The 13,812-nt window shown below is 43.8% G+C and overlaps 1 protein-coding gene across 6 annotated transcripts in view; it reads right to left on the bottom strand.

Moving 5' to 3' along the window:
• Window positions 1-13,812, bottom strand: part of SENP5 (SUMO specific peptidase 5) — a 73,181-nt gene that overhangs the window by 45,207 nt on the left and 14,162 nt on the right. For all 6 annotated transcript variants that reach the window (XM_050779152.1, XM_050779156.1, XM_050779153.1 and 3 more), the window contains one exon: window positions 6,998-8,541. In XM_050779152.1, the coding sequence (XP_050635109.1) occupies window positions 6,998-8,510 (1,513 nt within the window). In that variant the 5' untranslated portion in view covers window positions 8,511-8,541. The remainder of the gene's footprint in view (window positions 1-6,997; window positions 8,542-13,812) is intronic.

Raw genomic sequence — 13,812 nt, 5'->3', positions numbered from 1 at the left:
ACGGTTAAAAAATACTTATCATAAGAAAAGCACTAGCATATCTCATTTAGTCCTTATAGCCCCCCTGTGTATTAAGATAGTAAGTATCCCTACTTTACAAATAGAGACACTGGGCCAGGGGCTCACGCCTGTAATCCCAGAACTTTGGAAGGCAGGTGGATCACCTGAGGTCAAGACTTCAAGACCAGCCTGGCCAACATGGTGAAACTCTGTGTATGCTAAAAATACAAAAATTAGCCGGGCATGGTAGCATGCCTGTAATCCCAGCTACTTGGGAGACTGAGGCAGGAAAATTGCTTGAACCTGGGAGGCAGAGGCTGCAGTGAGCTGAGATTATGCCACTGCACTCCAGTCTGGACAACAGAGTGAGACTTTGTCTCAATCAATCAACCAACCAACCAACCAACCAGGCAATCAAATGGAGACATCAGAAGCTTTGAGAGGTTAAGTTACCTCCCCAAGGGCACTTAACTAGCATCTGGTAGAACTAAGATCCTGATTGTAGGTCCCGTGACTACAGAAACTGGGCTGTTAACGCTATGCCACTTGCAAAGCAAGAAATATGTTATCTTTTCTCTACAAAAACAACTTGGTTCTTCACCTTTCCTTTTTAATATCTGGGGCCAAGAATTACCCAGAAACAGATTTTATAAAATGACAGTTAAATCCACCATTCTTTACCCACTTGCTTTCACTAATCAACTAAAAAAGGAAAAATGCGCTTGGTATACACAATTTATTTTACTCCCAAAGTACTAAAATTTCAAAGTGACCCAAGAAACAAAGGATAAAATTTTAGGAAAAAACAACAAACAACAACTGGAGTTCAAATTATAGCACACTCTGCAAGTACAAAAGGTAGTAATATAAAAAACAAAACCTGAGGTGTTATTTTAGAATCTAAAGTACCCGGCCAGGCACAGTGGCTCACACCTGTAATCCCAGCACTTTGGGAGGCTGAGGCAGGATTGCTTGAGCCCAGGAGTTAAAGACCAGTTTAGGCAACAAAGTGAGACCACTTCTCTACAAAAAATACAAAAATTGGCCAAGCGTGTTGGCACATGGCTGTAGTCCCAGCTACTGGGGAGGGTGAGGTGGGAGGATGGGTTGAGCCTGGGAGGCAAAGACTGCAGTGAGCCAAGATCCCACTACGGCATGCCAGCTTGGGCAACAGAGCCAGACCCCGCCTCAAAAATAATTAATTAATTAAAAAAATAAAAAATTTTTTTTTTTTTTTTTTTTGAGACGGAGTCTCGCTGTGTCTCCCAGGCTGGAGTGCAGTGGCGTGATCTCGGCTCACTGCAAGCTCCGCCTCCCGGGTTCACGCCATTCTCCCGCCTCAGCCTCCCAAGTAGCTGAGACTACAGGGCGCCCGCCACCACGCCCGGCTAGTTTTTTGTATTTTTAGTAGAGACGGGGTTTCACCATGTTAGCCAGGATAGTTCTCGATCTCCTGACCTCGTGATCCACCCGCCTCGGCCTCCCAAAGTGCTGGGATTACAGGCTTGAGCCACCGCGCCCGGCCAAGAATTTTCTTAAAAAAAAGTTAAAAGTAAGGCCAGGCGTAGCGGCTCACACCTGTAATCCCAGCACTTTAGGAGGCCGAGGCGGGTGGATCACAAGGTCAGGAGATGAGACCACCCTGGCTAACATGGTAGAACCCCGTCTCTACTAAAAAATACAAAAAATTAGCCAGGCGTGGTGGCGGGCGCCTGTAGTCCCAGCTACTCAGGAGGCAGGAGAATGGCGTGAATCCAGGAGGCGGAGCTTGCAGTGAGCCAAGATTGCACCACTGCACTCCTGCCTGGGTGACAAAGTAAGACTCTGTCTCAAAAAAAAGAAGTTAAAAGTACCCATCATGTTAAACTAATGGCACTGGACAGTGTTCCTTTGATACAACTGACCTGGATCACATTCCACCCTGAATGTGGAATGACGTTCACTGTATTGTGCACGTAGGAAATGCAACCACATGGTTCTCCAACAAAATACAATACATACCTCAGAAAGGGCCCATCAATAATAAGGAAGGTATAAAGCATCTAAGAACAAACACAAGGAATGTGCAAAAAACCTAAGGGAACAGCTGCAAAATACTACTAAGGGACAGGAAATCTTTTGCAATGAAAGCAATTTTCCCTAAATTAATCTATACATACAATGCAACATCAAGTAAAAACCATACTTTTTAAAAAGATTAGAAAACAAATCCAAAATTTACCTTGGGACAAAAATGTGAGAAATTCTTAGAAATTTCTGTAAAGAATTAAAGGAGAGAGGTGAATAAGGAGTGCCAGCTCCTGTCAAATGATAAAACTAACTACGCTAATTAAGGCAAATACAGCCAGCATGGAACAGAGATCAAATCCAAAGAGACCCAATGGTAGGCTGCATTTCTGAACCACAGGGAAAAGAACAAATTACTCAATAAACAGTATTAGAACTACCAACTAATTTCATTGGTTCCCAGATCCATGGAAATAAATTTAAAAAAAAAAAAAAAGAACTGGCAACCAAATATTTTATTAACAGCTGGAATTCATTTTGGTGTAAAGAATGAGGTAAAGATCTACCTTAACTTTTTTCTAAAGCACTAAATTAAAAATAACACATTAGGCCGGGCACGGTGGCTCACATTTGTAATCCCAGCACTTTGGGAGGCTAAGGCAGGCAGATCACCTAAGTTTGGGAGTTTGAGACAAGCCTGACCAACATGGAGAAACCCTGTCTCTACTAAAAATACAAAATTAGCTGGGAATGGTGGCAGGCGCCTGTAATCCCAGCTACTCGGGAGGCTGAGGCAGGAGAATCACTTGAACCCAAGAGGCGGAGGTTGCAGTGAGCCGAGATCACATCACTGCACTCCAGCCTGGGCAACAAGATCAAAACCCCATCTCAAAAAAAAAAAAAAAAAAATTAATAGTCTAGAAAAAAAGAGTTGGACATTTTTATAAACATTTACTTTATATGTGGAAACAAGCTTTTAAGTAGTTGTTTTTTTCCTAATACACGACCATAATTATTTTTAAATAAATGGCAGTGAGCTCATAATTGCTTTTGGACTTTCAAGCCTTTGAACATGTATTTTTTTTTTTTGTGTGTTTTTTTTTGTTTGTTTGTTTTTTTGAGACGGAGTCTCGCTCTGCCGCCCAGGCTGAAGTGCAGTGGCCGGATCTCAGCTCACTGCAAGCTCCGCCTCCCGGGTTCTCGCCATTCTCCTGCCTCAGCCTCCCGAGTAGCTGGGACTACAGGCGCCGCCACCTCGCCCGGCTAGTTTTTTGTATTTTTTAGTAGAGATGGGGTTTCACCGTGTCAGCCAGGATGGTCTCGATCTTCTGACCTCGTGATTTGCCCGTCTCGGCCTCCCAAAGTGCTGGGATTACAGGCTTGAGCCACCGCGCCCGGCCTGATCATGTATTTCTTAAACACACTAAACTTTTTTTTGTTTGTTTGTTTGTTTTTGAGATGGAGCTTTGTCACGCAGGCTGGAGTGCAGTGGTGCGATCTCAACTCACTGCAACCTCCGCCTCACAAGAACAAGCAATTCTCCTGTCTCAGCCTCCCGAGTAGCTGGGACTACAGGCGCATGCCACCACACCTGGCTAATTTTTGTATTTTTAGTAGAGACAGGGTTTCACCATATTGGTCAGATTAGTCTCGAACTCCTGACCTCAGGTGATCCATGCGCCTCAGCCTCCCAAAGTGCTGGGATTACAGGCATGAACCACCACGCCCAGCCTAAACTTACTCTTCTTGAAACTACTTTTTTCCATCCACTATATCATGGACAGTTCTCTTTTCCCTGAAAAAATGCACACTGTATGTTAACCAATTCCCTACTGATGGCCATTTATTTTTACCTCTAAATAATGTAACAATTAAAACTCTTGATCTATCCTAGTTCTACTGTTTCCCTTGGACACACCTGCTACAAGTCAAATTTCTGAGTAAAAGGGCATGTGCATATCTAAATTTTTAAATTGTCATCTGATTTTTGCTCTAGACACACACATGCACACAAGATTTAAATGTTTGTAGAGTCAATTTGGTATATTTTCATTGCTTCTGAGCTTCCTATCATGGACAAAAAATGTCTTATCAGTATAAGATTATAAAAATGGTCTCCTGCTCAAACAACTGAATAGCAAGAACATAACCCAATTTTAAAAGCAGGCAAAGGACCTGAATGTGGAGAAAAGGGAAGCCTGTACACTACTGGTGGGAATGTGAATTTGCACAGCCATGAAGGAAAACAGTATACAGGTTCCTCAAAAAATTAAAAATAGAACTACCATATGATCCAGCGATTCCACTTCTGAGTATATTTCAAAGACAATGAAATCAATGTGTTGAAGAGGTACTTGCACCCCATACTCACTGCAGCACTATCCACAATAGCCAAGACATGGCATCAACCTCAATGCCCATAAGTGGATGAATGGAGAAAGAAAATGTAGTATATATACACAATGGAATACAATTCAGCCTTAAAAAATCCTGTCATTTGCAACATGGATGAATCTGGAGCACAATATGTGAAATATGCCAGACACAAATATACTGCATGATCTCACTTACATCTGGAATCTAAAGTCAAACTCATAGATGTAGAGAATAAACAGTGGTTACCAGGACATGGGGCAGAGAATTGGAAGATGTTGGTCAAGGGTTATAAAGCTTCAGAGAGACAAGAGGAAGCACTCCTAGAGATCTATTATACAGTCTGGTGACTATAGTTAATAATAATGTACTGTGTCTTAAAAATAGATGAGAATAGATTTTAAATGTTCTTACAACAAAGTGTGTGAGTGATGGATATGTTGATTATCTTGATTTATTTCACAAAGTAAACATACATCAAAACATCACATTGCACCCCTTAAATAGATATAATGTTGTCAATTAAAAATAATCTTTAGGTCAGGCACAGTGGCTCATGCCTGTAATCCCAGCACTTTGGGAGGCTAAGCCGGGTGGATCCCTTGAGGTCAGGAGTTCAAGACCAGCCTGGCCAATATGGTGAAACCCCATCTCTACTAAAAATACAAAAAATTAGCTGGGCGTGGTGGCGCACCTCTGTGGTCCCGGCTGCTCCCGGAGGCTGAGGCATGAGAATCGCTTGAACCTGGGAGGCGGAGTTTGCAGTAAGCTGAGATCACACCCCTGCACTCTAGCCTGGGAGACAGAGTGAGACACTGTCACAAACAAAGAAACCAAAAACTTAAAAAGAATGATTTCCTGTATTTTTTTTTTTTCTTTTTTAAGAGACAAGGTCTGCCAGGAGCAGTGGCTCACACCTGTAATCCCAGCACTTTGGGAGGCCGAGACGGGCGGATCACGAGGTCAGGAGATCGAGACCATCCTGGCTAACACGGTGAAACCCCGTCTCTACTAAAAAATACAAAAAACTAGCCGGGCGAGGTGGCGGGCGCCTGTAGTCCCAGCTACTCGGGAGGCTGAGGCAGGAGAATGGCATAAACCCGGGAGGCGGAGCTTGCAGTGAGCTGAGATCCGGCCACTGTACTCCAGCCTGGGCGACAGAGTGAGACTCTGTCTCAAAAAAAAAAAAAAAAAAAAAACTGGAAGGCTCAAAGTCCAAAACAGGTAAGTTTTTGACTGGGCGCAGTGGCTCACACCTGTAATCCTAGCACTTTGGGCAGACTGGATGAGGCAGGCAGATTGCTGAGCTCAGGAGTTCGAGTCCAGCCTGGGCAACATGGTGAAACTCCGTCTCTACTAAAATACAAAAAATTAGCCCAGTATGGCAGCGTGTGCCTGTAGTCCCAGCTACTTGGGAGGCTGAGGCAGGAGAACTGCTTGAACCAGGAGGCAGAGGTTGCAGTGAGCCGAGATCACATCACTGCACTCCAGCCTGGGTGACAGAGCAAGACTCCATCTCCAAAAAATAAAATATAAAAAAAGAGAGATAAGTTTTACTATGTAAGAACTGAAAACTTCTATTAAGCAAAAATATCAAACAATTTTGGGGTACTGAAGGCTTTTACCTTTCATGAGGGACCATTCTTACGACATTTATAATCAGCAATTAATTTAACATTTTTATGACTAGAATGATACCAAGGTCCCTGAAGGTCATATATTCTGTTCATTGCTGCACCCTTCTTAGGGTGTATAGTGCCTGGTACATAGAGCGTCTCCTATACTAAAAAGAAAACAAAACAGAAACAATCCCATTGAAAAATAGGCAAAGGGGCTGGGCACAGTTTCTCACGCTGGTAATCTCAGCACTTTGGGAGGCCAGGGTGGGTGGATCACCTGAGGTCAGGAGTTCGAGACCAGCCTGGCCAACATGGTGAAACCCTATCTCTACTAAAAATACAAAAATTAGCCGGGCGTGGTGGTTGGCACCTGTAATCCCAACTACTCGGGGGGCTGAGACAGGAGAATCACTTGAACCTGGGAGGCAGAGGTTGTGGTGAGCCAAGATCGCACCACTGCACTCCAGCCTGGGCGACAGAGTAAGAGTCCATCTCAAAAAAAGGAAAATAGGCAAAGGAAAACCATGGACACACAAAAAAGTGGCCAATAAACACAGAAAAAGATGTTCAAACTTAAAACTCAAAAATGCAAATCAAAACAAAACTCTGTGATCTATAAGACTGGCAAAGCTTAACAAGTGTAAACCCGTTCAACTTTTTGGAGGTTAACTCAATTCTCTTAAAATTTTAAGTGTGAATATTACTTCACCATCAATTCTAATAATGAGAATTTAGCTTACAGAAACAAATGTATAAATGTAAAGAAATAATTTCATCACACTCTAAGATTATGAAAAACATGGAATCAATGCAACTGTCCATGAGGATTAAATTATGGAACATCTACACAATGCAGTAATATAAAAGGCTTCAAGAAGACTAACTGGTTTAAAGAAAAATCCATGTGTGGGAGAAAAAGGTAGGACTCTTATTAGCAAGGATAACGGACAGCAAGTGTGAGCTTGGAGTCTGGGGAAGAATAAGGGAAAAGTGCATACCAGACAGACAGACTGACAGCTGTTCATCATCCACTGGAGAGGCTTTCTGACTGTCCTTTCCACCTCCTACTTGATTTTCTAGTTTGAGTCCACTGCACACCAGGGGAGCCTCCAGTGGACTTTTACAGTAAGGGTGGTCCAGCAACTCAGAACTAAGAATGTTCTGCTTGAGAGATCCATCCTCCTCCATCTGGTATGAGTTCTCACTGTGAACAGCCTTTTGGGACACAGGCCCATCTACACTACTCACAGATGTATCTGCTCCAGACACTGACAGTTTTACTCCATCATCACTAAGAGAACTTGTCCGATTTTCCTGACCCAGAGTCGCAATTTCTTTTTCAGTTTCTGAAACGAACATGGTATTAGAATGATGTTCTGGTAAGGGGATGTCATGAATCAGCTCTGTACACTCCCACTTCGGAGAAGCACAAGATGACTGGTCCCAGGCGTGTGTGGCACTGCCATTCTGTTGGTCAGGGAATGCTTCGTCTAAACTAAGCTCTTTGCCAAAGAAAGGGCTTCCTTTAGTGTGGCCATCAGGCACATGAGAGTTCGTCCCCTTCACCACAGCATTGCTGTCCATATCTGGAAAGTACGGCTGCTGCCGACAAGAAGGGTCTTTAGGTTCCGGGGAAGGAAATGGGCTGCCACTGCCACCCTCACCGTTCTCCCTAAGGGTCTCTTGATGGTCCCCAGTGACCTTCTGTACCCAGCTTCGCTGGGCTTTTCTTAGCTTGCAAACTTTGCTTTTGGTTCTGAAGTGCTGGGATCTGAGAATCCTGTACCGAAATCTAATCATGGATAATTTCTCATACATCATAAGAGGAGATAATTTGATTCTTCTATGTCGGTTAAGTTGGAACTGCTTTGGAATCAAGGGTCCCCCATTCCTGTGGTGCTCCGGCCCTTGGCAGCAGCCGTAACAAAAGCCCTTTCTCTTGTGGTTGCTCAAGGTGACCACAATCGCGCCACTCTCCCCTGGACTTTGGCTCTCCCCATTGAACTTCATGGGAAAGTCAGAAGCCTGTGGGTCTGTCCTAGGTCTGTGACCATTGGCCTGACCTAAAGCACTATTGGATGGAAAGTCAGTAACTGTCTTCAAGAGATTTTTCTCTCTGCAGTATTCATGGTCAGAATTCTTTGCTGATGACAACAACTTCTCTGCTTGGAGTCTCAGGAGAGTCCTTGAGGAGGAAACGAAGTGTTTAGTGTCCTTTCTTTTCACTGGAGAGGACAGAGTGCTAGCATGTGGAGTATCCACACTGAACTTGGTCTTAGCACAAGGGGGTTCATCCTTGACCCATGTTTTCTGGATCTGAAGGGCTTTCTTTCCACCCTGGAAATGTCTCAACTGTCTATTCCTAGTAATTGGCCTTCCCAGCTTAGCTTTCAGAATGCACAAGTGTTGGTGAAAATAAAACTTCTTAAAGCCTCCAAACCCAGTGTTCCATTTCTCAGAAAAGGCTAAGTGGATTCCTTTCCTCCATAGAATTTTCCTCTGTTTTTTCATTTTCCTGATGCATAATGAGATCTGGATGCAGCTGTAAAGAAGAGAAGGAAGTTATATTTCTATCTAAAAATAAGGTCATGAAGACATATTCACAGTAATTAAGGTAGAAAATTGAAAAAAAAAAAAAAAAAAGAGTACATATACTTCAATTTAGACTATTAGACACAATGAAATCTTACCTGACCAAGGTTTTCATCACAATGAAAACTGAGAGGAGGGAGGACATGAGTACTCTAACAAGAAGCCATTTGCTGTACACCTGCCTCTAAGAAAAATAAACTTAAGAGTCATTTTAGACCAAGCACAGTGACTCACACCTGCAATCCCAGCACTCTGGGAAGCCAAGGTGGGAGGATTGCTTGAGCCCTGTAATCCTCACTCCTATAATCCCAGCTGAGGCAGGAGAACTGCTTGAACCCGGGAGGCAGAGGTTGCACTGAGCTGAGATCGTGCCACAGCACTCCAGCCTGGGCGACAAAAGGGAAACTCCGTCTCAAAAAAAAAAAAAAAATGTGATTTCTGTAACCTCAGTGTGATTTGGAGAGGGAACTGAGGTAAACATGTGTTCAGTCCTCCATTTTTTTTTCCCCAGAGAAAACGTGTACACAGAAAGATAATACAGCACTTCTGAGTAAATTGTTAGCAAGTTGAAATTAAAATATTGGCTTCTGATTCGGTCTAGTGCTTCTTCCACTCTACCTGCAGTGGCTGGTGCCTTTCTTTCTAGACTAAAGAGCCTTCACTAATATTAGATCTTATTAAATCCTGAGGGGAAGTTATCATTTGGTTTTAACTGTCATTCATTTCCATCTACTGTCTCTAGAGTGTGTTTCTGCAGTATATGTGTGTATGCTTGTGTTGGTTCTTTTTTCTTATATTCACTTGAGATCCAGAACCATCACTGGGTGAGAGCATTTGATAAAGTGCTGTCCTTGCATGGCTACCCAGAGAGTCTTTGACTGGTAACAAAGGAGCCTGGCCTCCCTCTTGAGATGTTGACATCATATGTATTTACTAAATATCTACTGGCACATGACTATACAGAGCAAAAGTACCTGCTCTTTTCTTTTAAAAATTTGCTGTACAGCCTGTAGTCCCAGCTACTCGGGAGGCTGAGGCAGGAGAATGGCGTGAACCCCGGAGGCGGAGCTTGCAGTGAGTTGAGATCGAGCCACTGCACTCCAGCCTGGGCGACAGAGCGAGACTCCGTCTCAAAAAAAAAAAATTTGCTGTACAAAACAAATTATTTTGCTATGAGCAAATTATAATTAAGTCAATATGGAATCAGTCTTAAGTGGTATTTGGTCTCCTCTCCCTTCCCTGTCCTTCATTTCACAAATGAGAATACAGGGCCAGGCGTGGTGGCCCATGCCTGTAATCCCAGCACTTTGGGAGGCCGAGGCAGATGGATTACCTGAGGTCAGGAGTTCGAGACCAGCCTGGCCAACATGGTGAAACCCCGTCTCTACTAAAAATACAAAAATAATTAGCCAGGCATGATGATGGGTGCCTGTAATCTCAGCTACTTGGGAGGCTGAGGTAGGAGAATTGCTTGAACCTGGGAGGTGGAGGTTGCAGTAAGCCAAGATTGCGCCACTGCACTCGAGCCTGGGAGACAAGAGTGAAACTCTGTCTCAAAAAAAAAAGAAGCTACAGGACCTCAGAAAGCAGAAAGGCTCAGAAGTGGAGGCAACATATACCTATGAAAGTCAGGAGTATGGGTGGTGCTGAAAAGGCAGGGCTGGCTCAAAGTCTGAATAAGAAGCAGTGAAACTCCTAGATACCATCTCCTACCCCGGCAGATAATGAAAGTTTCACTTTTTGTGGCATATGACCCAGGATAGTCTGGTATGTCATGTACAGCTGAGCACAGAGCCAGGAGGATAAATGAGTTTATACCGTGAATTCCCCTCCAGGCCCTTCCCTACTCAGCTTCCATAAGACTGGCAAGAAGCTCTATACCCACAGGAAGGTGACCAGTCCCTGGGGGAAAACAGATCATTCAGGGAGAAAAAACCTACAGATGGTGATATCTGGGGCTGTCTCAACAAAACAAGTCTGAACAATTACTCTATAGGGTGGCCTCAAGTTTAAGAAGCAATTAGACTTCAGATCCCTACTTAACTCCACATGGCAGTCAAGTGACCCTCCCCTACCCGAGACTGGAAGTTTATCCTTTAGAAAGAGTAAAATGGAAGGCCGGGCACGGTGGCTCACGCCTGTAATCCCAGCACTTTGGGAGGCCGAGGTGGGCGGATCATGAGGTCAGGAGATTGAGACCATCCTGCCTAACACAGTGAAACCCCGTCTCTACCAAAAATACAAAAAAAAAAAAAAAATTAGCCGGGCATGGTGGCGGGTGCCTGTAGTCCAAACTGCTCGGGAGGCTGAGGCAGGCGCAATCTTGGCTTACTGCAACCTCCACCTCCCAGGTTCAAGCAATTCCCCTACCTCAGCCTCCCAAGTAGCTGAGATTACAGGCACCCATCATCATGCCTGGCTAATTATTTTTGTATTTTTAGTAGAGACGGGGTTTCACCATGTTGGCCAGGCTGGTCTCGAACTCCTGACCTCAGGTAATCCATCTGCCTCGGCCTCCCAAAGTGCTGGGATTACAGGCATGGGCCACCACGCCTCCCTGAACCCGGGAGGCAGAGATTGCAGTGAGTCGAGATTGCACCACTGCACTCCAGCCTGGGCGACAGAGCAAGACTCTGTCTCAAAAGAAAAGGAAAAAAAAAGAAAGAAAGAGTAAAATGGAAAGTCTGCAGACAGAGGGACTCCAGGCATAGTTTGAAGATGGAATTATATACTGCATATGAGACTCCAAACACACTTTGCCACTCATCTCCCAGAATGCTAGCAGTCTGTCTTATCCATACAAGCAGACTGAAGATTCTTTTCTGGAGACTGTAACTAGTCCACAAACACACACACACACACAAATCCATAAAGATAAAGACATTACCCCCACAAAATGGCTCAGCATAGCCCACAGTGTACCCCAAAGTTGACATGTCTCACCATGTGTTAAGAGTTCCCAAGCAGTTTCTTAGTGGTCATTCTTAAAAACAACTAGATGGGCTGCGCGAGGTGGCTCACGCCTGTAATCCCAACACTTTGGGAGACCAAGGTAGGCAGATCACTTGAGGTCAGGAGTTCGAGACCAGCCTGGCCAACATGGCAAAACCCCATCTCTATTAAAAATACAAAAATTAGCTGAGCATGCTGGTACATGCCTATAATCCCAGCTACTTGGGAGGCTGAGGCACAGGAATCGCTTGAACCTGGGAGGCAGAGGTTGTGGTGAGCTGAGATTGCACCACTGCACTCTAGCCTGGGTGACACAGCGAGACTCCGTCTCAAAAAAATAAAAAAATAAAAAAATAAAGGATGACCAAGAATCACCAGACTTCTAGGGATAAAAACAGACCAAAAGAAACAGATAAAAGTAAAACCTATATATAGATTAGTTAACTTTTATAAACTAACAGGGAGGGGAGAAAAGGGAGCTATTGCTTAATGGGCACAGAATCTCAGTTTGGGAAGATAAAAAGGTTCTGGAGATGGATGGTCGTGATGGTTGCACAGCAATGCGAATGTACTTCAATGCCAATGAACTGTACACCTAAAAATGGTTAAAACAGTAAATTGTGGCCGGGCGCGGTGGCTCAAGCCTGTAATCCCAGCACTTTGGGAGGCTGAGACGGGCGGATCATGAGGTCAGGAGATCGAGACCATCCTGGCTGACACAGTGAAACCCCGTCTCTACTAAAAAATACAAAAAACTAGCCGGGCGTGGTGGCGGGCGCCTGTAGTCCCAGCTACTCGGGAGGCTGAGGCAGAAGAATGGCGTGAACCCGGGAGGCGGAGCTTGCAGTGAGCCAAGATCACGCCACTGCACTCCAGCCTGGGCGGCAGAGCGAGACTCTGTCTCAAAAAAAAAAAAACAGTAAATTTTATGTTACGTATATTTTACCACAATTAAAAAAAAAAGAGGGAGCTGAGTGTGGTGGCTCACACCTATAATCCCAGCACTTTGGGAGGCCAAGACAGGCGGATCGCTTGAGGTCAGAGTTCAAGACCAACCTGGCCAACAGGGTGAAACCCCGACCCTACTAAAAATACAAAAAAATTAGCCAGGTGTGGTGGCACGTGCTTATAATCCCAGCAAGTTGGGAGGCTGAGACACGAGAATTGCTTGAACCTGGGAGGTGAAGGCTGCAGTGAACTGAGATTGAGTCACTGTACTCCAGCCTCCAGCCTGGGTGACAGAGCAAGACTCTGTCTCAAAAAAAAAAAAAAACACCAAATACTATCTTCAAAGAAGCAAAAGCAAATATTATATCCATCGAAAAAAAAGAACAGGATATTATTCTTTTTCAAAAGGAATGGTCAAAAACGAGAAAGGGGTCTTGAAAATTAAAAATAAGAGCACAAACTAAAAACAGAAAGCTTGGAAGTTAAAAAAAAATAATAAATGAACAAAATGAAAAGATAACTGTTAAACTAGAAAAAAATATTTTCAACATGTATCATAAAGGCCTAATATTCCTAACATAGATAGAACTCTTAAATTAAGGGATAACTGAAAAAAAGCCTAATGGAAAATAGGAAAAATACATAAGGAGACAATTTACAAATAAAGCTTTTTAAATGTTTCTTAAGCTTAAGAAAGATGTCCAACTTCATTTATAAGGCAATTGGCAAAAATTATAACACATTCTCTTGGTGGGGAAGAGGGGCCTTTCCACACTTTGTTAGGAGGACTACAAATTGTTCCAATCTTTTTGGAGAGTAATCTGGTAACATTTAATAACTACAAAAGCATTTACCTTTTAATCCAGCAACCCCACTTTAAGGAATTTACCCTGAAGACATGCCTACAATAATACAAATATACACATGTACAAGGCTATTCATTGCAACACTGTTTATAATAGAAAAAATATTAAAAACAACCGGCAGGGAATCGTGGCTCAGCCTGTAATCCTGCACTTTGGGAGGCTGAGGTGGGTGGATTGCTTGAGCCCAGGAGTTTGAGACCACTCTGGGCAACATGGTGAAACCCTGTCTCTACTAAAAATACAAAAATTAGCCAGGCATGGTGGCACGTGCCTGTAATCCAGCTACTTGGGAGGCTGAGGCAGAAGAATTGCTTGAACCCGGGAGGCAGAGGTTGCAGTGAGCAGAGATCGCACCAGCGAACTCCAGCCTGGGGGACAAGAGCAAAACTCCACCTCCAAAAAAAATAAAATAAAATAACTGGCTAATACTCTTCGATCACGTCAATCAAAGTCCT

This window comes from Macaca thibetana, chromosome 2 (genome assembly GCF_024542745.1).
Source record: "Macaca thibetana thibetana isolate TM-01 chromosome 2, ASM2454274v1, whole genome shotgun sequence".
Lineage (NCBI taxonomy): Eukaryota > Metazoa > Chordata > Mammalia > Primates > Cercopithecidae > Macaca > Macaca thibetana.
This window is presented reverse-complemented; position numbering and strand designations above follow the sequence as displayed.